The following is a 21,943-nucleotide window of genomic DNA, read 5'->3' on the forward strand; positions in this document are numbered from 1 at the left end:
CGGCCCCCGCCCCCCCCGGGCCCCGGCCGCGCGTTCGCTTCCGGGGTCAGAGGTGGCGGCGGGACCGGAAGCGGCTGAGAGCTGGGGGCTGCTTCCGGCGGGGCCTGGCCGCGGGCGGCTGCAGGTACGGGACGGGGGGGGGGGGCAACGGGACCGGGACCGGGACCGGGACCGGGAAGCGACCGAGGCCGGAGCGGAGCCGCCACCGGTGCCGGCCCCGGGCCGTGCCCCACACAGGAGCCGCCGCTGGGGGCCGGGTCCCTGCGCCTGGGCCCCCCCCCCCCCGGTGTGAGGCCCCGGGACCAGGCCTCACCCCCCTCCCCCCACCCCCCCATAACACCCCCGGTACCGGCTCCGGGCCTGGCCCCCCCACCCCCCCCTCCCTGGGGCCGTTTCACACACGAGCAAGGCGGGGGGGAGGGGGGGGGCACCGGGGGGGGGTCTGGAGCCGCCGGTGCTGCGGAGCCCCCCCCCCGGGAGGGGCGATGTAACGGGGGTTGAGGCGCCCGCAGCTACCGGGGGGGTCGGGGTCGGGGTCTGGGAGCCGGGAGGGGACGGGGCAGAGCCTGGGGGGGGGCTCCAAAAATTCCCGTGAGAGGCTTTTGGCCTTCCCTGGGGGGGGGCGGTGCGGAGGGTTTGCCCCCCCCCCCCCAAGGAGCTTGAACCCAAAAATTGATGAATTTTGCTGGTTTTAGGAGCCGGGGACGTCCCCACCCGTGCGGCAGCCTCGGATCGGGGCCGGGCGTCCCTGGGGGGGGGTGATCCTAAACCGCTCTGAAGTGTTTTGGGGGGGTGGGGGGGGGGCTGCCTAAGTGCAAAGCGCTGTCTGAGCAGGGGGGGGGGCGGGGGGGGCATCCATTATTCAGCACCCGCAGATGTCCCGAGCTCGCGGTGCCTTATCCGAAGTGACACGGCCTCGGTGGGGCCGGGGGGGTGGGGGGGGGGAGGCTGGTGAAACCCCCCCCCCCCCCCCCCCGAGCTGCTCGCACAGACCCCAGGGTTGTGTTTTTTATGGGGTCGTTCACGGAGCAGCCCCTCTGCCCCGCAATGTGCCCGTTTCCTGCAGGTTTGGGCCCAAAAAGGGCTTTTTTTTTTTGCTGGTTGCAGCCTCCTGGCTCGGAGTGAGGGGTGCTGCGGCCACCCCTCACCCCGCTCGGGTCCTGGGGGGCTGTGGGGTCACCTGAAAATGTGTCACCCTCGACGCCCCGACTGCCCCCTGAGCAGTTTGGGGGTGAGACTGGGGCAAGCAGTGGCCACCCCGGGGAGTTTGTCCCCCCCTACTCATGCTCTGGAGCCCCTGGTTTGGCTCCCCCCGCACCCACAGCACATCCAGGGGGGGTGCTGCAGGGTGGGGGCAGTGGTGGGAGATCCTTCTACCCCAAAACAGCGCACAGGGAGGGATGGGGTCCTGCTGGTGCGGGGTGCGAGCTGTGCTCTGCCAGGGAGGCCCCTAAAAACCTAAAAGAAACCCTAAAATCCTAAAAAGAACCCTAAAATCCTAAAAAGAACCCTAAAAGCCTAAAAGAAACCTAAAAGCCTAAAAGAAACCCTAAAAGCCTAAAAAGAACCCTAAAAGCCTAAAAAACCCTAAAAGACTAAATAAAACCCTAAAAAAAAACTAAAAGCCTAAAAAAAACCCTAAAAGCCTAAAAGAACCCTAAAAGCCTAAAGAACCCTAAAAGCCTAAAAAGAACCCTAAAAGCCTAAAAAACCCTAAAAGCCTTAAAAGAACCCTAAAAGCCTAAAAAGAACCCTAAAAGCCTAAAAAGAACCCTAAAAGCCTAAAAACCCTAAAAGCCTAAAAAAACCCTAAAAGCCTGAAAAAAAACTAAAAGCCTAAAAAGAACCCTAAAAGCCTAAAAAGAACCCTGAAAGCCTAAAAAGAACCCTAAAAGCCTAAAAAACCCTAAAAGCCTAAAAAAAAACCCTAAAAAAAAACCTAAAAGCCTAAAAAACCCTAAAAGCCAGCTGGATTCTCCTCTCCCAGGAGTGCTGCGAGAGAGGTGCTGGGAACGAGTGCCCGGAGGGGGGGGCATTGCGTGCGCCCGCTCCCTTTTTGTGCTCTCAGCACGGATCTGGGCACGAGGCCCCCTCCTGTCCCCTCCTGTCCCCCCCCCGCAGGTGACACCCCAGCCTCGCAGATGCGGCCCCGGCTGCCGTAGGCCCCGAGCTGCTTGGGCCGAGGATGAGCAAGCCGCCGGAGCTGCAGCACGACCTGGAACGAAGCCTCCCCGCCATCGCCTCCATCAGCACCTCGCTGTCCCACAGCCAGGCCTTCTCCCCCTACGGTTTTTTCTCCCCGGAGAAGAGGAAAGCCATCTCGGACGTGAGGAGAACCTTCTGCCTCTTCGTCACCTTCGACCTGCTCTTCATCTCCTTGCTCTGGATCATCGAACTCAACGTAAGTGGGGGGCAAAAAAAAAAAAACAAAAAAACACGCCCGGAGCTTTTCCTCTCCTCCCGTGCAGCCAGATCCTCACGGCTCCCTCTCCCAAAGCCTCTCCCTGAGGTTTTTTAAGCTGCAGCCCGGCTTGGTTCCTGCACCCAGGCCTTGTTTTGGCTGCCCAGGGTCGTTAACACCATCCCGGGGTGGGTTTTGTGCTGTCCTATAACAGATCCGGGGCCGAATTTCTCCCCTGCTCCCCTCCTTCGCCAAGCAGCTGCCGGCTCCCGACTCCTCTTGCTCTGCCCTGCAGGGGTGACGAGGAGGAGGAGGAGGGGGGGGTTGCAAACCTTCCTCTCCCCGCCCAGCTGCTGGGCACGGACAAAAAGAGCTTTGAACTTTGGTCCCTGCCGCTAATCTCAGCCTGGGGACGCCCGAGGTGCTGCCCTCCTGCCTCAAAGGCGCCGCCGGGGTTTTGTCCTCCCGCCGTGGCTTGCCCGCTTGATTCCCAGTTGATTTTTTTCCTTCCAGCCCCTGCAGCTCAAAGTCGCTCCCGGGGCCGTGCTTTTTTTTTTTTTTTTCTCTCCCGACCAGTCCCGACCAGTTGGGGCCGCACGGGGCTCTGGGTTTCGGGTTGCAGGCGCTGCGTGTCCTGCGAGATGAAGAGATAGACCCCGCTGCTCCCCGTGCCTGGCCTGCCTTTATCAGCTCCGTGTCCTGTGCTCATTTAGCGACCCTTATCTCTCTCCTCCTTATCTCCTGTGGTGTCTGCACCTAACAGATCGCTCCGGCCAGCGGCTCCCTCACCTCGTGGCCGCGGTGCTGAGCCCGCAGGGACCCCCGTGGTGTAGGAACAGCAGCTCGGGGCCGGCATTCCTGCCGTGCCGACGGTGCCCAGCACCCCCTGGCGCGGACCCCAGCCCTCCTGCTGCTGTCCCCGGGGCTGTAGGAGCGACGCTGGCCCCAAAATCCAACCCTGCAGCCCCGGGGAAATGCTCTGGCAGCGCGGTCGTCAGGGTGATGCTGAGCGTAGGTCTCGCAGGTAGCCATTAATGAGTGACTAACTGGTGATATTTGGGCCCCGAGCCGAGATGCTGCATATTTAAGGCTATTAGGAGGGCTGATTTGCCTAGTTATGAAGAGCAATGGGTTTATATCGTGACTAATGCTTTTTTTATCAAATGGTTTCCTTCGCTGCGAGATAAGCTGAGCAAATTGGCCCTCGTTAAATGTCTGCCTCCTGCAAACGGTGCTCTGCGAGCTCGCTGAGACAAAGAGGTGCCGCAAAACAATTCTCCTCGCTGGCTCAGGGCAGCGGCGTGCGTTTAATCCTAAAACACCTCTCAGAAACCGTGACCCGAAGCCTTTGCTGGGCCCTTTTTTTTCCTCCTGGGAGCCTCCTGGGAGGAGGTTTTCAGCAGCAGCTCAGTGAATCTTCCTGGCACAAGCCCTGTAGCCCCCCAGCAGCTGAAGCAGCCCCCCCCCAGCCCCCAAATCTTAAGCACCAGCCTGACCTAGAGGGACCACTTCCCGCCGGCTGCCTCGTCTGTCCTTGGACTGTCTGACAAGAGGGTGCCAGGGCTCCAGGCTGCCAAGAACTGGCCTGAGATCCACCAACTTGTTTCTCGCAGATCATCAAACAGCTGTCAGCGTGCACCGGCGTCCCGGCCAGCTGGGCTGCGTTCAAACCAATAGCCTAAAGGTGAAGCATTTGTTCCAGTTACCTGAGCCATCCGCTTCCTCGTAAACAGCCAGGCCAAGCTCCTGAGAGCAGGATTTATGGTGGCAGAAGCACCGAGGCTGGCGAGCCCCAGATTGTCTCGGGGTGAGGCAAGAGAGCTCTTCTCTGAGCTTTTTTCCACGCCCGGGTTCGATCCCAGCGGCCGTGGCTTGGCCTCTTTCGGATTTCCTCGTGCTTCTGTGCACCCGTGGCCCTCTCCTCCTGCTTCCCCCCGGCCCACGGGCTGGCCTGGGGGAACACCGAGGGGTTTTTTTTGCACAAAGAGGACGATCTGAGCTGAAATCCCACCTCGCAGGAGGGGTGCTGTGAGGGATGCTTTGGGCGTCTGGCTGTGGCTGATGGTGCTGAGCGCGTCCTGGAGCCGTTCACTTGCTCGGGGTTTCCCTTTGTAGAAAGCTCCCCCGCCTCAGAAATATTTCATGTCGCCGTGAGCTGCTCCAGCCCTGGCTCCCCTCAGCGTGAAGCAGAGGCTGAAACGTGCAGCATCCCCCCGTGGCCCCCTGCCTGCTGCACAACCCGACCCGGTGCTAACCTCGGGGCACCTCTCGGCCGCCTTCTTCCTATCAGCATTTCCTTATCAGTGCACTCGAGAGCTGTCTCGTTTCCTCTCTCCTCTCCAGACCAAGGATGGCATTGAGAAGAACTTGGAGAGCGAAATCTTCGAGTACAATTTTAAGACCTCTTTCTTCGATATATTTGTGAGTGTCCCGGGGATAGCTCGGGGTGGGGCTGGGGTCTCCCAGCCCGTCCCGTTGCACCTCTGGCCCCATCTTGGGTGGAGAGGCCCTCGGGGGGGGCTGCCTGGGGGCTGCGTCCTCCCAGTGCCTGGCACGGGGACGAGGACGCTGGGCCACTGACTCGTCCTGATGGCGTTTTCTTTTAAAAGGTCTTGGCTTTCTTCCGATTTTTTGTGCTGCTGCTGGCCTACGCGGTCGTAAGGCTGCGCCACTGGTGGGTCATAGCGGTAAGAAGGCAGTTCCTGCTTTCCTGTTTTTAGTTTGTGCTCTCTGCCCGGGCCTTGCAGGGATCTAAGGTGCGTGATTTTATTTTCCAGGTCACGACGTTGGTCTCCAGTGCCTTCCTGATTGTGAAGGTCATCCTCTCCGAGGTTGGTTGGCTTCCTCGGGCTCACGGGGGGATTGCTTTGTGATTGCTGGCTGCTGCTGTTGGCCGTTTTGTGTGAACTCCCTGTGGCTTTTGCTTTCTTCCACTCAGCTTCTGACCAAAGGGGCGTTCGGCTATTTGCTTCCTATCGTCTCGTTCGTCATTGCTTGGCTAGAGACCTGGTTCCTGGATTTTAAGGTCCTAACTCAGGAGGCGGAAGAGGAACGATGTGAGTATTTTGCTCTTCTCTGGTAGGAGCTGGCAGATCAGGCTACCAGGCCTGGGGTTTCTGCTGCTTTGGCAGCACCTTGAAAGATAGGACGTTCGTGGAGAAGTGATCTCCAGGCTGGCTGTGACGGTAAGTGCCTGACTCAGTTCTGTGATGGTATACAAGCCCCTTCAGGGGAAGAAAATACCAGATTATAAAAAGCATCTTTTAATTGAGAGGAGAAAAACATGCCAAATTCCCCAATGTCTGGGTACCGAAGCCAGACGTATTGGAAACAGAGCTCACCTCCGCAGCAGTGAAAATGTTTTGAAACAGTGGGACAAATGCCAGGCGGACTGGGGGACTCTCCAGCTCCTGGTATCTGTCTGCAGATCTGGGCTGGAGACCTTCGGGGAGGAATGCTTCCCTGGGAGATACGTTACAGGGGTGTGGGAAATGTGACGGCCTCCAGTCGCTGAGGTCAGACTAAACTGAGACCCAGCTTTTCTGACCTAATGCCGTACGAATTCCCGCGCGCGGCGGGGCACCTGTCACTTCCAAGGGTGCTTGGAACCGAGCGGGTGCTGGGTTTGGGGTGGTGCAGCTGCCCTCGTACAGCCAAGGAGCTCGTCCTTCTCCCAGGCTTCTCTGATGAAAGAGGACCGGGAAGTGGCACGCAAACGAAGAAGTATTTGTCGAGCGAGGCTGGGTCAGAAATGCACCCAGTGACTGGAAAACACCAGAGGATGTTTGGGTCTTGCGAGGAGGCTTTAAGATGAAAAATGATCAAGTGTTTAATGCCTCTATTGGATTAGGCTCGGGTTCCAAATTGCTTCCAGGGGAAGCTCTTATTTAATTAGATGCTTAATCGCCTTTGGATTTGACAGGCAAAAGAGCCCATTGATCTCCATGCAGATAAAATGTCTCCAACAAAAGATGAGGCAATAGGAGCTGAAAGGCTCGTGGGCTGGCTGGTGGCAGCGCGAGCCGAGCAGCTGTGGCTGGCAGAAAGAGGCTGGGAGGCCATCCGGGGAGGGCTGGGCTGGTGGCTGGGGGGGGACACAGGGCCCCCAACCCAGCCCCTTTGGGGCTGAAGCACGGGGCAGGGTGTGTGAGACCCCCTCTGCTCCCCAGGGTACCTGGCAGCCCAGGCTGCGGCCGCACGCGGGCCCCTGCTCTACCCCGGAGCCCTTTCGGACGGGCAGTTCTACTCCCCACCGGAGTCCTTCGCAGGTAACGTGTGCTCCTCACCCCTCTCCCCTCATTTTCTCCCCTCTCCTCTCCTCCTCTCCCAGCTCTGCCTCCTTAGCCCGGCCCTTGGCAGCGCCTCCGAGAGCTGACGCTGCAAATCCAGCCCCTTCTTCTTGCCCTGTGCCCGGGCAGTGCAGCCACGGCCCCGTTGTCTCGGTGCCATCAGTGGCAGGGGGTGGTGCTCAGCCCCACGTGCCTGGCTTCGGCCCCGTGGGAAGCCAGAGAGTTTTGTGGGCTTGGGATTTAATGCTCGTAAGCCACGCTCGAAAAACATCGCCCTTGGGATGAGAGCGTGGGGACAAATCGCCACCAGGAGGTGAGTGGGCAGAGATGACAGGGTGCCACTGCCCTGTGCCACTGCCCCGTGCCTCTGCCCACTGCCCTGTGCCACTGTCACTGCCCTGAGACCCCCCCAGCTCGGCAGGCTGTCTGAAGTGGTTGTCCTGGTGTTGCTGACACCCATTTGGGGAGCAGAGCCACCCCTGGGTGGGGGGCAGGCCCCGGGCTGTGCTGACAGCGGGGATCGGAGGCTGTCTGCTCCACGGGAAGGTCAGGGGGAGGTTGCCCACGTGGCATCTTCGTTAGCTGTGTGTTAATTGCATGCTTCCTCCTAGGGTCGGACAACGAGTCGGACGAGGAAGGTCTGGGGAGGAAGGCGCTGACAGCGCAGGTAACTCGAGCTGGACGTTCCTGTCCCTCCTTTCACAGCCTTTTCCCTGGGGGTGTGATTTTGGCTCTGCCTCTCCCTCTCCCCCCTGGTCACACCCCAAGAGGGCATCGCCTTGGCCATCCTCGCCAAGATCTAGCTTATAGGGTGGTCCTGCAGCTCCCCGAGCTCTGCCTGGGCACCAGCCCCTGGGTGCTGCCTTCCCAGAGGTGCTGCTGCTGCTCAGCTCCCGCAGGAGGAAGCTCTGAGCACCTCGTAGCCCTCGGCCTGCTGGAAACCCTCGTGCTGAGGCAGGAGGCTCGCTGGTAGGCACAGCTGGCGTGTGGATGCGAGCCAGGGCGGGGAGCGTGACTTTGAGCTCCAAAACGAGGCCTCTGTGACCCAAAAGAAGAGATTTCTGTCGTGTGGTGGTGGGAGGCTGCCCGCTTCCCCCTGCTAAGCCCCGGGGGGTGGGTAGCCAGCCTTGCACGCACACTTTGGGCTCTCTGCATGCCCCACGAGTGAAAATATTCCCTTCTCTCCTAGGAGAAAGAATACGTCCGGCAAGGCAAAGAGGCGATGGAGGTTGTGGACCAAATCCTGGCGCAGGAGGAGAACTGGAAGTTCGAGAAAAACAATGCAAGTGTCCCCCCCCCCACCCCGCTGCCCCGCAGCAAGCACGGCTGGCTTAGCAAAAAGCAGAGGACAAACGAGGCTTCTGAAACCTCCTTGCGACACGAAAAATTAACAAGCGTTACAATTACCTGATTGAATTAGGAATCTATTCCAGTTCAGTTAAATGTAAAATCCCCTCTTATTTAATTAGACGTTTAATTGCCTTCCCGTTTGACAGGAGAGAGAGCCCGTCACTCCTCCCTCTCGGCGGCGGGCGGGTAGGGGCGGACAACTCACCTTTGGTAGGCAGGAGGAGCAGAAGTGTGCTGTGCCGTGCCCAGGGTCCTGGCAATGCTGGTTTTGCTTTTTCTGGTGTTTTTAGGAGCGTGCTGGAGTCTGGGGAGGCTCTGGATGAGATGAGGTTGCCGTGAGCCAAGAGGGAGCAGGAGTGTGTGGGGCGCAGGCTGCTCCTGCTGGCCCACCCCGAGGCCGTGTGCCTGTCCCCTGCCCCAGGACAGGGACCTTGGGGGAGGCAGAGGGTAAAGCAGGGAGCCCTGCCCGTTTCCCCACCTCACGGCTTTATTCCCTGAGCTACAGCGGGGTTTGCTGGGGTACCTAGAGCTCCTTGCTCTGCCCAAAGTGTGGTGTGGAAGGTGCCCTGTCTCTGCCCCCCTAAAACCAACCCCGCTTTCTGCTTGTGGGCTCCTGCCATGGCTGGGGTGAGAGTCCTGCAAACTGCAGTCTCATCTGGTGTTTAAAATTCCCCTGTCAAGTGATCCATTGTTTGATGCCAAACTAGCTGGGCAGATTGTTTTCTTTATCCAAAGGGGGATGGATTTAAATAGACTAATCAGAGTTTAACACAGGGCTAATGATGAAAGGTTATCATCTGTCCATCCCTAACCCCTCCAGGGAGTCTCTTCTCAGATGTAGGTAACAACAGCAGTGCTGGCAAACTCACCCCTTTCTCTTGCACTGGTGCTGGTAGCTTGCTACAAAGAGAATTTGACCTTGAAACGGAGTTTGCAGCCTGGCACGGGCTGGATTCTTTTTCTGTCTCATCACTGCTGCCTCTCTGGGCATTGTTTTGTTTATGGAAATTTGTGCACGGGCATCTGAGATGTGCTGGGTGTCGTTCCTGCCGTGGGGCTGGCTGCCTGGCCTGGGGAAACGGGCACAGTTTGGGGTCAGGGATGGTCCCGTGTGGCACGGGAGCGGGCTGGATCCTGCTGCTGCAGCACAGTGCTCAGAGACCAGCAGGCTTTAGCTCAGGTAGAAACAGTTAATTTTATTTTGCCAGCAGCAATGTAACTTCCTTGTTTCTTGCGCAGGACTTCGGTGACGTTGTTTACACTTTTGAAATACCTTTCCACGGCAAGACCTTTATTTTAAAGGTAAGAACCTTCCCGTGTCGCTTCCTCAGCCTGTGTGGCACAGGCAAAAAGCCTGCTCGGCTTGGCATCACAGCTCAGCTTTCACGCTCCCTCCTGGCCCTGGCAGGACAGGTCAGGCTGCAGAGCACTCTTTGAGACAGATGAACTGCTCTGCGCGCTCTAGGGAATCTCTCCAGGAAAACCCCTTGGCTGGCAGACAAACTCCCCGGCAAATATGCTGGGCCCCAGTCTCCGCTGGTAGAAGTGGGAGCAGGTGACTGCGAGACTCGCTTCCAACCCCAGCATCTAGGACTAATCTGACCAAGGAGGCTAATTGCAACTAATTGCCAGCAAGACCAGGGCTGAGCGTGCGTCTGCTGCTGCCTGGCATCGAGCAGAGCCGCGCGGAAGTGCCGTGCTCCATGCCCTCTCGCTGGAGTGGCTTGGCTGTAAACCACGCTTTAATGAAGCATCGGTGCTGCGGTGGCTTTTCTTTGTTCCAGTGCATATGTTGCCTTCCTGGCAGGAGCCGCCGGCCGAGCGGCTCTGTGTGCACGAGGAAAAGCTGCACGGGCTCTGCGGCACTCACCATTTGCCTCTGAAGATCCCACAGGGACGCGGGGAAATGACTGTTGTCCGTGCTAGAGCTCGGAGCAGCTTTTTGGGGACTTTTGGATGCGATCGCACCTGCAGCAGAATCGCTGCTGAGGCAGGGTGAGGGTGGAGGAGCCGGCCCGGGTCAGCCCCGAGGTCCGTCCGTGGCACAGACAGATCTTTGCCCTCCCGCAGACCCCAGCAGGCAGCAGCTCAGCGACTGCAGTTCCCCGGGGTCTGCTCCATGCTCTGTCTCCTCGTGTGCCCTGCAGGCCCCTGGGAACGAGAGCGCTGCGGCAGCGGGGTCACAGCCTCAGCTCTGCCCTGCTGCTCGGTCCCTGTTGTTCTTTGTGATCTGCCCCGTGTTCCTCAGAAATCATCTTACCCGGGGGTAGCAGGGGACTGGCTAACTGCTCTGGCTCCGTGTCCTCAGGCTTTCCTGCAGTGCTCTGCTGAAACGGTTTACCAGGAGGTTATTCTCCAGCCCGAGAAGATGATCCTGTGGAACAGAACAGTGGCAGCTTGCCAGGTGAGCGTGCCGGACAAAGATGGCTTAATCACAGGAGCTCCTTGGAGCGGAGAGCTGGAGCTTCCCAGCCCCGCACCGGCTGTCAGCGCTGCCCAGGCCCTACTGGAGCTTAGCTGGATCAGAGTCGCTGAGGCGTTAAATCTCCGCCGCTCATCCAGACGATCCGAATGCTCTGCGGCAGCCAGCTGCGTGGCGCTGCCCGTCCAAAAGCCCACGAGGTGGGCAGGGAGCTGGGCCAGCGGCCGAGCCAAGCCGGCTTCTGCTCGCCACGGCTGGGGCCGGCGTGGCGGTGATCTGAAGGCAACGCCTGTGCCCCCCCAAAGGGGCAGAGGGGCAGCCCCGGGCCAGCAGAGAAACCTCTGCGTGCGCTGCCAACCAGCTCGGCCCCAGCCCCGAGCCTCCCATCAGCTGCCAAAGGCGCTGGCTTCGAGTCCCGGTGCTGTTCTGAGGAGGGGCCGCATTGCCCAGCTGTTGGCACCTGCAGGCACAATCTGAGGAAATCCTTTTTTTTTTTTTTTTTTCTTTTCTCTTCCAGATCTTGCAGCGGGTTGAAGACAACACGATCGTTTCGTACGACGTAGCAGCTGGGGCCGCGGGCGGTGTCGTTTCCCCCAGGTCAGTTTGTCCTGCTGTCTGCGCTGTGCTTAACCCCACCCCCCCCCCCAAACACCTTCCTGAGATACAGAGGGAAGCTTCCGACCGCGGCGAGAGCGCTCGGCTCCAGCCCTGCCGTTGTGTGCTGGCTGGGAGCTCCTTGGCATCCCCAGAGCAGGGCTGGGTTCTGCTCCCAAAGGCAGGGAGCCCCTGAAGTCTCCTCCAGCCGTTTCTGGCAGGAGGCTCAGAGCCCAGATCTGTCCCAGGCAGGCAGGCAGCCCGTCTCCCTGCTAACGGTGCCGTGTCCATATGCTGCCGTCCCTTTGCCACAGCCTTTCCCGGCAGTCCCAGGGCTGGGATCTGCTCCCCTCCGAGCCCCCTCCGCATCCCAAAACAGCCTCTGCCCTTCACTTTGCGCAGGGATTTCGTGAACGTGCGTCGGATCGAGAGAAGAAGAGACAGGTACATTTCCTCAGGGATGTCGACCACGCACAGCCTGAAGCCCCCGCTCTCCAAATATGTCAGGTGAGAGGCAGATCCTGTTATCTGAGCTGCTCCCTGACACACGCGCCTCGCTTAAAGCTCAGGGCAAAGAGCCACTTAAATGAAAACCCTGCTGTCTTTCTGGCACCGCTTTCAGGAAACTAATCTATTTGTGGAACTGAACCTCGCTTCCCTTGTTCTTCTGCCTTTGTTCAAGAAACTCTCCGTGCTGCCGAGCGCTGCTCGGGCGTTTCCCAGCTCTCTGCTCCCTCTGCTCTGGGGAGTGGAGGTGCCGACCAGTAGGAGCACAAACCCCAACCCGCCCCGCATCCTGTTTATGTAACACTTAATTCCCAAACAGGGCCAGCTGCCACTTCTGAGGGGCAGTAAACAGCTGACCGTGCCTTTCCTTCAGCCTCTCGGATGCCTTTTGCTTCTCGTAAGCCGGCTGCTTACAGATTTTAGAGGCTGCAGGCGCCGAGAGGTGGTCCCGGGGGTGAGATGAGCTGCGTCAGGATGGACGGGCTCCCAGGGTGTCTCTGGCCTCTCCCCTTCCGAAGGGAAGGTTTCGCACGGCCGGTGCTGGATCTCGGCGGGGCTGCTCTCATCAAACAAGGACTCCTTGTTACTGCCTGCGCCTGTGCCTGGGGCCCAGCTGTGCCACTTCACGCGCTGACTTTGTTTTTCCTAATAATCTGGTTAAAGTAATTGACATTTTAACTCAGAGCCGTTATAGCTGCCTCAGTCTATTTAAGAGCCGGGGATCTTCAGGGCCTAGAAAAATCTTTTTAACGAATGCACGCAGCAAAAATAGCGTGTGTTCCTGAGCAGAGAAGGGAAATCTGTATCTGGGCTGTGTGTGTAAGCACGGCTCTCCTCGCTCAGACGCTCAGATGGTGCGAGGAAGGATCTGGGGGCTGTAGTGATGAGGCTGTCTGCGCTCAGCCTGTCCTGACCGAGCTCGGTCTCCCCGAGTGCTCGGCTTCCCTGGGACCTGCTCGTTGGCTCCCATTTCTGCCAGGCTGTGCCTCTGAAACCTCCCCGCGGTGCTGTGCCGGCGTCGGCAGGGCTGGCACGGTTCGGAGGCAGAGGCTGCTCCTCAGCCTGCAGCCCTGCAGCAGCCCTGGCACCGCCGCTGCCAAGGCACCTGTGGGAAACCTGCCTCGTGGTGTTTGCTCGGGAGCCTGCAGCCAAGCCGGAGCCCTTCCCGGGCACTCTGCACATCTGCTCCCACCCCGCGGGGCTCCCCCTCCTCGCCGCCAGGCCAGGGGGTGCCACAGCAGGAGCCAGGGTCGGTGCCACGCACCCAACGTGCCAGGGAGAGCAGCTCCTCAGCCTCCCCCAGCCTGACTCGGTGCTGCTGTCCTTGTTTCCCTGCAGGGGTGAGAACGGGCCGGGCGGATTCATCGTGCTGAAGTGCCCCAGCAACCCCAGGGTCTGCACTTTCATCTGGATTCTGAACACGGACCTGAAGGTAAAGCCAAACTCTTTGCTGACGGGCGAGCGCCGTGGCTGTGTTCCCTCCCCAGCAGGGACACCAGCACCTTCAGGAACCCCTTCAGCAGCCCCTGCACGCTGTGGGACGCCTGCTGGGGACCCTGCAGGGGCTGCAAGCGTCTCCTGGGTTGCAGATTCAGCTGCCTCACCAAGGGCTGCCCTAAAGGGACCTGAGTTTTGCAGGCAGAGGCTGTGCACCCTCTTTCCCCTTGAATTTCCCCCGGTGTAGGGCTGCGAAACCCTTCCTTACCCATCCGAGCTCTCGGCTATGGGTTTCACTTCTCCGTGCGGGGCTGGGGGCGAGGTGATTTTATCCCTAGGGGACAGAAATATTTGGGCACATCAAGTGCTGGCTGCCTGCTGCTCCCCGGACCCCGCTGAAGGGCTGAATCTCTCTGCTGCGTGCCCTGCTCCCAAAACCTCAGCACAAACACAGACCCGGGGGCTGTGCCCTAGGCCGTGCCCCAGCTCCGGAGCTCTTTTTGGGGAGCCCTCACTGGTGGCTCAGACAAAGGCAGCGTGCAGGGAGCCGGGCTGGGTGCATCAGGGGGGGGGAGCTGCCCTGTTTTCTTCCTCCGCTGCTGAATCGAGCCGAGGTTGACGTGGAAACGGCGCTGCAGCAGCGAGCACAAAGGCTCCATTCATCAGCGCTCTGCTGCAAAGCTGCGGCCCCCTCCCCTCCCACGGCCCTCCCTTCCCACCAAGCAGCTCAGGCGCCCTGCTCCTGCCGAAATGCTCTGCCAGGGCTCTGCAGAAGCTCTCCCCCTTTGGCAGCTCCTCGCCCGGGAAGCGACAGCGGGGACGAGCCCAGCGCCGCCTGCACCCCAACCCCGCTGCCCCCCGGTGCTGTTTGGCACGGGGCTGGGGCTGGAGGTGTTTTTCCATCACGGGTCTGGCTCCTGTGCTGCTTCTTCCCCTCTGCAAGGGGCTGTTTTGGGGAAAAACAGCCCCGTTTGGTGAGCAATATGGGGCTGGGCAAGGAGAGAGCCGTTCCCAAGCCGGGGAGCCCTCGCCCACTGCCTGCCTGCTGCTGGAAGGGGCCGTGCTGGCTGAGTTCTTAATTCACGGCCCCTCGACTGCTTCCAAAACCTTCCTGGAGGGCTCTGCTGCTGCCCAGACCCCTCGGCCTGTGCTGCCTTGGTATTTCCTTTGGCCCCGGCGCAGTATTTATAGCTCATGGCTCATCCCTTCCTGCAGCGAAGGGCAAGGGTTGCGCACGTGTGTGCGTGTGTGTTTGGGGCAGGGCTGGGACCTCTCCTCCCAGCGGGGTCTGAAACGGGCCCTGAGCTCACAGGGGGCTGCAGGGGGCTGCAGGAAGCCCCCCCGTGTGCACCACATCCCCAGGGCTCCTCCTGATCCCATCCCGTGCCCTGGGCAGGGGCCGTGCCCCCCCCTCTCCGTCCCTGCCAGCCCCAGCGGCGCTCCCAGCCCTGCTGCTGCTGCCTGCTCCCGCAGAGCCCGGCCTTGCTTTTTTTTTTATTATTATTTTTTTTGTGCATCTCACATCACAGAGCAGGGGCCGAGGCGGCTGGGGTTGAGTCGTGCCGGGGCTTTTTTAGACAGCTCAAACCTCATTTCTGTGCCTCCCCCGGAGCAAACTCCTCGAGAGCAGCAGCAGCTCCCCGCTGCGGCACCGGGGCAGGGAGCAAAACCCGGGCAGCCCCGAGCAGGAGCTGGGGGTGAGGTGGGGGGGGGGGGGGATTTCACCTCCCCGGGGGGGCTGTTTTGCCCGTGCTGCTGCTGTTCTCCCTGACGTGCTGTTCCTTCTCCTTTCCTCGCAGGGTCGCCTGCCCCGGTACCTCATCCACCAGAGCCTGGCGGCCACCATGTTCGAGTTTGCCTTCCACCTCCGCCAGCGGGTCAGCGAGCTGTCCGGCAAGCCCTGAGCACCACAACACAGCCTGGGGGGGGGAATTCGGGCAGGGGGGGCTGCCCCACACTGACCTCGTCAAGGGCTCGGCTCCTTCCCTGCCCAGCAGAGCCCTGAAGCCCCCCCCAGGCACGTGCCAAACCCCTGCCCCCCTCTCTCTGTGTGGCCAGGCTCGGCCCTGCTCCGAGTCCAGCCTTGCCCCCCCCCTCCCCACACAAGGGGTCTGGGGGCTCGTTGGGACCCCCCCAGGTTCCCCTCCTGGTACCCTGGGGTAAGGGGAAGGGAGGGGAAAGCTGCTGGGGGGGGTGAGGACATGTCTGTCCCCGTCACTGTCCTGACACAGCCACCTCCCAGGCTGTGCCCTTCGCACACGGGGACAAAATGCAGCCCCCCCCCGGGGCCTTCACCCCTCGGGGGGGGGGGGGACACTGTTGGGGACTTTTTGGGACCCCTGGGGCTGTCCCGTGGTGCTGCCTCGCTTCTCTGGGGTCCCGCCTGAGCTCATGTTTCCCCCCCCCCATCCCGTAGCTCTGCAGGGAACGAACGGTTCTGAGATTTTTCATCCTTCCTGGGGGGGGGGGGGATGATGGGGGGGGGATGCGGGGGCGAGCTCGGCTCCCTTCTACCTGTGCTGGGCTATAAAGGGAAGCTGCAACGAGCCGCCCGCACGCGGGGGCACGCGCCGGCAGCGCTGCGGCACGGGGGCGAGCGCCCACGGCAGCCCCCACGTGGGCAGAACCACGGGGGCTCTGCCCCCCTTCCTGCCCCCCCCCCCCCACACACAGCCCTCGCTCGGCACCGTCCTTGGGTCCCTGGGGTCTCGTGGCCCCTTCCCGTGCCTGGGGGGGGGGCTGGCAGCTGTGGAAATAAAGAGCCTTGCACTATTTGCAGCCCGCTGCCTTCCACGTGCCCTTTGTAACCCGAGCGAAGAAAAGCAGGGACCGGGAGGTGGAGGGGGGGCAACAGGCCCAAGCTGCCCCCCCCCAGGCTCAAAGGATCAACCCTGCGGCTGCTGGCTGGGGGGTCACCGTCCCCTGCTCTGCTCCAGGGGTTGGGGGCACTGCCCGGTGTCCCCCCAAGGCCTGGGCGGTGAGCTCAGCCCGCTGGCACCCTGCGAGCACCCATCTGTCCGCAGCCCCCATCTGTCGGCCCTACAAATAGCCCGCCGGGGGGGCCCCCGTGGCCAGCACCCCGCTGCCAGCTCGCAGGGGGGGGGGACGCAAAGGGATGGGACCTCAGCAGCTCTTCGAGGGCAGCAATGGGGCCGGCACCGCCATGGGATGGGTGCTATGGGGTGCTATGGGGTGGGGTGGCACGGCCACGGTACGGGCAGCAGCCCCCCCCCCAAAAAGCCACTGCCACCCCTTGGGTCCCTCTTTTTTTTGCTGGTCCCGGGGGGCCGGTGCCAGTGCCGCAGCGGGCAGGGAAAGGCCAAGCGTGCCCTGGGCTAAAGCCAGGGGGGGCCTCACGGTGCTGCGGGGGGGGCTGTCCCCACGTGTCCCCACACCCCACGGGGACACAACCCGGGGCAGGGGCTGGCCCTAAAGAAGTGACCCCTGGGCGCACGGGGCTGAGCGTGGCTGGATGCACACGAGGTGACGCATGTGTCCCCAGTGCCACCCCCCTGGAGAGGTGGGGGGGGGGCTCTTGGCACCCTCCTGTCCCCACGGTGCCAGTGACACGTCCCAAAATAGCCTCCCGGGGGCCATATAAGCGGGGCTGGCAGGTTTGGGGCAGCAGAAGCCGGATCCGGGGCGCGTTGTCGTTGCCCCCCGGGGGTGTCGCGGGGATGTGGGGGCCCAGCACGGTGGTGCGCAGCGGGGGGCTGCTCTCGGGGGCCCGCCTGGGTTGTAGGGTGAAGGAGGAGGACGTGGGGCGCCGCGAGACCTTCAGCGCCGAGTGGCTGGACCTGGAGCTCAGCACCCGGCCCGAGGAGGGGTGAGCGGCACCCACGAGCTGGGGGGGGGTCCAGGAGGGATGGGGGGGGATCCCCATAGGGTTGCCGGGGGCTCTGAGGGTCTTTGGGGGAGCCAGGGAGGTGTCCAAGGGTCCCCGTGGGACTCAGAGGGTGTTGGGGATTCCTGTGGGGAGAGGGGGGGTCAGGGTGGGGTTGGGGGAGGCTGCGCGGCCACACGGGGATGTGGGGGGCTCCGGGGGTCCCTGTGGGGTGGGGGAGGCTGTTGGAGGGGGGGGGGGGCGTGTGGGACAGGGGGGGCTCCGGGTGCTGCAGTGTGGGTTGTAGGGTCCCGGGGGGGGGTTCCCATGGGGTTGGGCAGGACCTGGGGGCACAGGGGGGGGTCTCCAGGGGTCTCCATGGGGTTGGAGATGCCGTGGGTGAGGGGGGGGTCACCAAAGTGCCCGCGGGGACTTGGGGCTTTCCACGCATCCCCATGCCCCTGGGTGGTCCCAAGGGGGCTCAGGATGGTCTGGGGGGGTGGGGAGGGGAAGGGGAGCAAGAGGGGATGCCCATGGGGTGGGGGAGCGATGGGGACCCCCCCCAAAACGAGCACCTCGTGCCCAGGTGGTGCCGGCGGGAGGTGGATGAGCGGCGCCGCGAGACGCTGGAGCAGCGCGGGGAGACGCGGGTGCTGGAGCAGCGCTCGCCCTGGGGCGTGCTGCGTTTCGGGGTCCTGGGGCAACCCCTGACCCAACACCTCCTGCCCTACGCCCGCACCCTCCCCCTGCCCCTTTTCGCCCCCCCGGACCTCCGCGGCGCCAAGGCCGGCGTCCCCCGTACCCTGTCCCGTTCCCTCTCCCACGAGGCCCAGAGGGGCTGAAGGCGACGGCGATGGCCGTGGGTGGGGGGCTCAGGGTTGAGGGTGGGGGGGTGACGGTGGCAGCGGCGGGGTCCTGAGGCTCTCTGTGCACGCCGCGGCCCCCGGGGGGACGAGGAGGAAGAGGAGGAGGAGGGTGGGGGGACGTGGGGGTGGGCGCCCACCCCGCGGAGGGTGGCGGTGGCCGGTGGGGACGGGCGCGGGGGCGACTCGGTTTCCCTGGCAGGAGGAGGGGGTGTGAGGATGGGGAGCGCTGAGCCCCCCCCCCCCAACCCCAACCCCAACCCCAACCCCAAGCCTTCAGAGGGGCTGGGGGGGGGTGCGGTGGGGGATTTTTGTGTGGTTTTGTACCAATTTGACGTTCTTTGTACTGCAATAAAGTGTCCGGCCTGGGCCTGCAGCTCCAGCAGCAGTGTTTTTTTTGTTTTTATTTTGGGGGGGTGGGAGAATCCCAGGACCTGCCCCCCCCCCACCAGACCTATCTCAGCTCCCCCCCATCTGCCCTCCACCCCTGGACCCAAGAGAGGGACCCTTGAAGGGGGGAGAAATTGGGGAAACTGAGGCACGGCGCATTGGAGGCTAGGGAGGATGGGGTGGGGGGGGGGGCAGATCCCTGCTTATATAACTGCCCCCCCCCCCTCCTTTTGCCAGCCCAGCCCCTGGCAGGGTCCAGGATGACCTCGGTGCCAGTGCCCAGATTAGCTGTTCCCTCCCGGCTGGATCCCGCTGTCCCTGGGCCACCGCCAGCCCCTTCCCATCCCCGTCCCTGTCCCCATCCCTGTCCCATCCCTGTCCCCATCCCTGTCCCCATCCCCTTCCCGTCCCTGTCCCCATCCCCATCCCTTTCCTGTCCCCATCCCTCCCCTCCTGCTGCTGCCCCTGGGACTTCAGCGCCTTTCCCCCCTTTCCTCCCCCATCCCCATAAGCAGCTCCCATCCTTTCCCCAGTCCCAGAGTGCTGGATGCACTGGGAGCACTGGGAGCACTGGGAGCACTGGGAGCAGGATTGGTGGTGCTGGCTCCTGCCATGGGCTGGGCTCATCGGTAACGAGGGAGCACCCAGCCGGACCCCAGCCCCATTTCCAGCCCCGTCCCCATCCCAACCCCATCCCCATGGGGCAAGCCTGGAGCCACGCCAGCCCCCTTGGGTGCTTGGAGGGGGGGGGTGCCAGACCCCCACCATGATTCTGGGCCACCCCTCCTGGCTGGGAACCATCTCCAGAGGCTGCAGCAGGACTCCAGCCCCCAGCCTCCCCCCCCCCACACCCACACCAAGCTCTGGGGGGGGGCACAGCAGGGCCGGATCCTGCCCCGGGGCTCTGGCGCTAACCTGGTTATCCGCGATGGACGGCCGCAATCAGCGCCGTGCCCGGCACAGCCATAACTCACCGCGTGTCCCCCCCCCTTGGCCTTATTGTCCCCCCCCCGCCCTCGCCACCACCTTACCGGGGCTATAAAACGGGTCCGGGCTCAGCAGCCCCCCCACAGCCCCCGCCATGAGCAGCTTGGCCGCCGTCCGGGAGGGCTACGAGCGCTTCGACCCCCGCGCCTACCTGCAGAATAACTACGTGCCCCCCGCGCCGATTTCTCCTCCGAGGACTGCGTGGTGCCCTGGAAGCTGCGATGCTTGGCCGAGACCTTTGCCAGCGGTAAGGGGGTGCTGGGGGGGTACTGGGGGGGGGCTCCCCAACCTTGGAGAGGAGTGGGGAAACTGAGGCACGGGTCCCACCACCCCACACCGCTCTCCCCTGTTTTTTTCCCCCGTGCCCGGCTCCCCCAGCCCCACGTCCCCAAATCCCTGACCCGCTGTGGGACCCCCCCCAGGTGAGATCCGGGGGCGCACGCTCATCGACGTGGGCTCGGGCCCCACCATCTACCAGCTGCTGAGCGCCTGCGACCACTTCGAGGAGATCGTGGCCACCGATTACCTGGCGGTGAACCGCGAGGAGCTGCAGCGCTGGGCGCGGGGGGAGCCCGGCACCTTCGACTGGAGCCCCTTCATCCAGCACGTCTGCAAGATCGAGGGGGCGCGGGTAGGGCTGCGGGGGGCTGGGGGTGAAGGGGGGATGTGGGGGGATGCGGGGGAACGCGGGGGGACGCGGGGGGACGCGGGGACCCCTCCCCAGGGTGGGTGGTCTGGGTTGGATCACGCTGCGTGTCCTCACTCTCCCCAAATGATGTGCCTGGGTCCCTGAAGGATCCCAGCCCAAATCCCCACTCCCTGCAGGATCCCACCCCAAATCCCCATGGGACCCCAGCCCCTTGGCCCCACGGGACCCCAGCCCCTTGTCCCTGTGGGATCCCAGCCCCTTTTCCCCGTGGATTGCGAGCTGATCCCCACTGGGATCACGTCCCCACACCCCTGGGCGCGATGTGCTGATCCCTGTAGGATCCCCTCTGCACGTCCCCAGGGGATACTGCCCCCCCCCGTCCCTCCTGATGCTGGGCTGAGCCCCCCCAAGATCCCATCACCGTGGCCTTGCTGATGCCAGGCTGAGCCCTGCAGGACCCCAGCCCCCCGCCCCTATTAATGCTAGGCTAAACCCTGCAGGACCCCTGTCCCAGTGTCCCCACTGATGCTAGGATGAACCCCACAGGACCCTGTCCCTGTGTCCCCATCGACATCAGGCTGATCCCTGCAGGACCCCGACCCCCTGACCCCATTGACACTGGACTGACCCCCGCAGGACCCCATCCCCGTGTCCCATTAATGTTGGGCTGAACCCTTCAGGACCCTGTCCCCATACCCCCATCAACACCACGCCGACCCCCACAGAACCCCATCCCCGCATCCCCACCGACACCAACCCACCCCCTACGGACCCCATCCCCATCCCCACCCCCCTCTAACCCCAACCCCATCCCTACAGCGAGCCCTGGCAGGAGAAGGAACGCCGTCTGCGGGGTCGCCTGCGACGCATCCTACCCATCGACGTGCACCGCCCGGACCCTTTGGGGTCCCCCCTGCGCCCCCCGGCCGACGCGCTGCTCTCCGCCTTCTGCCTTGAGGCCGTCAGCCCCGACCGAGCCACCTTCGCCCGGGCTCTTGGGCACGTGGGGTCCCTGCTGCGCCCGGGGGGCCACGCGGTGCTGCTGGGGGCCCTGGGCGAATCCTTTTACCTGGCGGGCGCCGCTCGGTTGCCGGTGGTGCCGTTGGCCGAGGATGACGTCCGCGGGGCGCTGGCGGGGGCCGGCTTCGTCCTGCGCCGCTTCTGCTCCTACGCCATGCCCCCCGCCCTGCGCACCGGCGTGGACGACGTGGACGGCGTCTTCTTCGCCCACGCGCAGAAGCCGATGGAGGCCTGAGGTGTCTCCCCCCCACCCCCGTCTTGTTTCCCACCCCCCGAAGTCAGTTTGCGCCCGTTTTGCACCCAAAAGTGAAATTTTGCACCCCCAAAAGTTGAATTTTGTGCCCCTAAAAGTTAAATTTTGTGCCCCCCAAAAGTTGAATTTTGCACCCCCCAAAAGTTGAATTTTATGCCCCCAGGAGTTAAATTTTGCACCCCTAAAAGTTAAATTTTGCGCACCCAAAAGTTAAATTTTGCACCCCCAAAAGTCAAATTTTGTGCCCCTAAAAGGCAAATTTTGCGCACCCAAAAGTCAAATTTTGCGCCCCTGAAAGTCAAATTTTGCACCCCTACAAGTTGAATTTTGCACCCCAAAAGTTGAATTTTAAGACCCAAGAAGTTAAATTTTGTGCCCCCACAAGTTAAATTTTGCATTCCTGAAAGTTGAATTTTGCAACCCCTAAAAGTCAAATTTTGTGCCCCTAAAAGTTAAATTTTGCTCCCCTGAAAGTTAAATTTTGCACCCCCAAAGTTAAATGTTGTGCCCCAAAGTTAAATTTTGCGCCCCCAAAAGTTAAATTTTGCCCCCCCCCCCCCATTTTTGATGTCCTGTGTCCATAATAAAGGCTGAGCTGCACGGCTTGGGGAGAGCTGGGGGGGGCTCGGGGGTGGTGCGGGGTGCTGCACACAGAGGGGCTGCGCTGTGGGTGCAGGACAAGGGGGGGGGGGATTTGGGGGGGGGTGCGGGGGGGTTGGTGCACAGCAAGGGGTTAGGGGGCACAAGGATGTGATGTGGGGGGGGTGGGCAGGGGGCTCACAGGCAGCGGGGGGGGGCTGCAGGGTGGGAAATGGGGCACTGGGGGGGGGGCAGCAAGGGGTACGAGGGGGGAGCGCACGGAGGGGGGGGGGAGGTGGGTTTGGGATGCCTGTAGGGCGCAGAGCAGGATGAGGGACGCGGGGGGGGGGCACAGATTAAATTCCAGCTTTATTCACAG

The 21,943-nt window shown here is 62.4% G+C and overlaps 3 protein-coding genes across 3 annotated transcripts; all 3 read left to right on the forward strand.

Moving 5' to 3' along the window:
- On the forward strand, positions 1 to 15,778 carry STARD3 (StAR related lipid transfer domain containing 3). The gene is made up of 15 exons (XM_072028703.1): positions 1 to 124; positions 2,122 to 2,401; positions 4,745 to 4,822; positions 5,011 to 5,088; positions 5,179 to 5,232; positions 5,340 to 5,457; positions 6,571 to 6,669; positions 7,302 to 7,357; positions 7,880 to 7,972; positions 9,280 to 9,342; positions 10,349 to 10,444; positions 10,980 to 11,059; positions 11,459 to 11,563; positions 12,902 to 12,995; positions 14,800 to 15,778. The coding sequence occupies exons 2-15, from the start codon at positions 2,186 to 2,188 to the stop codon at positions 14,902 to 14,904; spliced, it is 1,335 nt and encodes a 444-aa protein (XP_071884804.1). The 5' UTR covers positions 1 to 124; positions 2,122 to 2,185; the 3' UTR covers positions 14,905 to 15,778.
- An 829-nt stretch (positions 15,779 to 16,607) lies between these two features.
- On the forward strand, positions 16,608 to 18,068 carry TCAP (titin-cap). The gene is made up of 2 exons (XM_027445349.3): positions 16,608 to 16,826; positions 17,410 to 18,068. Exons 1-2 carry the CDS (start codon positions 16,678 to 16,680, stop codon positions 17,663 to 17,665), a joined length of 405 nt encoding a protein of 134 aa, XP_027301150.2. The 5' UTR covers positions 16,608 to 16,677; the 3' UTR covers positions 17,666 to 18,068.
- Positions 18,069 to 18,550: 482 nt separating this feature from the next.
- Positions 18,551 to 21,533, forward strand: PNMT (phenylethanolamine N-methyltransferase). The gene is given in 4 exon segments (XM_072028704.1): positions 18,551 to 19,236; positions 19,239 to 19,310; positions 19,486 to 19,699; positions 20,532 to 21,533. Coding segments are annotated over 4 exon segments (801 nt in total). The 5' UTR covers positions 18,551 to 19,157; the 3' UTR covers positions 20,968 to 21,533.
- Positions 21,534 to 21,943: the final 410 nt, after the last annotated feature.

The sequence above is a fragment of the Anas platyrhynchos genome, chromosome 28 (assembly GCF_047663525.1).
Source record: "Anas platyrhynchos isolate ZD024472 breed Pekin duck chromosome 28, IASCAAS_PekinDuck_T2T, whole genome shotgun sequence".
Lineage (NCBI taxonomy): Eukaryota > Metazoa > Chordata > Aves > Anseriformes > Anatidae > Anas > Anas platyrhynchos.

What these genes read in the sequence shown, in the direction of transcription:
- STARD3 (XM_072028703.1), top strand. Translation starts at nt 2,186, where the DNA reads ATGAGCAAGCCGCCGGAGCTGCAGCACGACCTGGAACGAAGCCTCCCC. An exon ending in CCTCTTTCTTCGATATATTT is followed by an intron (nt 4,823 to 5,010) that starts GTGAGTGTCCCG and finishes TTCTTTTAAAAG; the next exon opens with GTCTTGGCTTTCTTCCGATT. An exon ending in CCGCTCTCCAAATATGTCAG is followed by an intron (nt 11,564 to 12,901) that starts GTGAGAGGCAGA and finishes GTTTCCCTGCAG; the next exon opens with GGGTGAGAACGGGCCGGGCG.
- TCAP (XM_027445349.3), top strand. Translation starts at nt 16,678, where the DNA reads ATGTGGGGGCCCAGCACGGTGGTGCGCAGCGGGGGGCTGCTCTCGGGG. An exon ending in AGCACCCGGCCCGAGGAGGG is followed by an intron (nt 16,827 to 17,409) that starts GTGAGCGGCACC and finishes CCTCGTGCCCAG; the next exon opens with GTGGTGCCGGCGGGAGGTGG.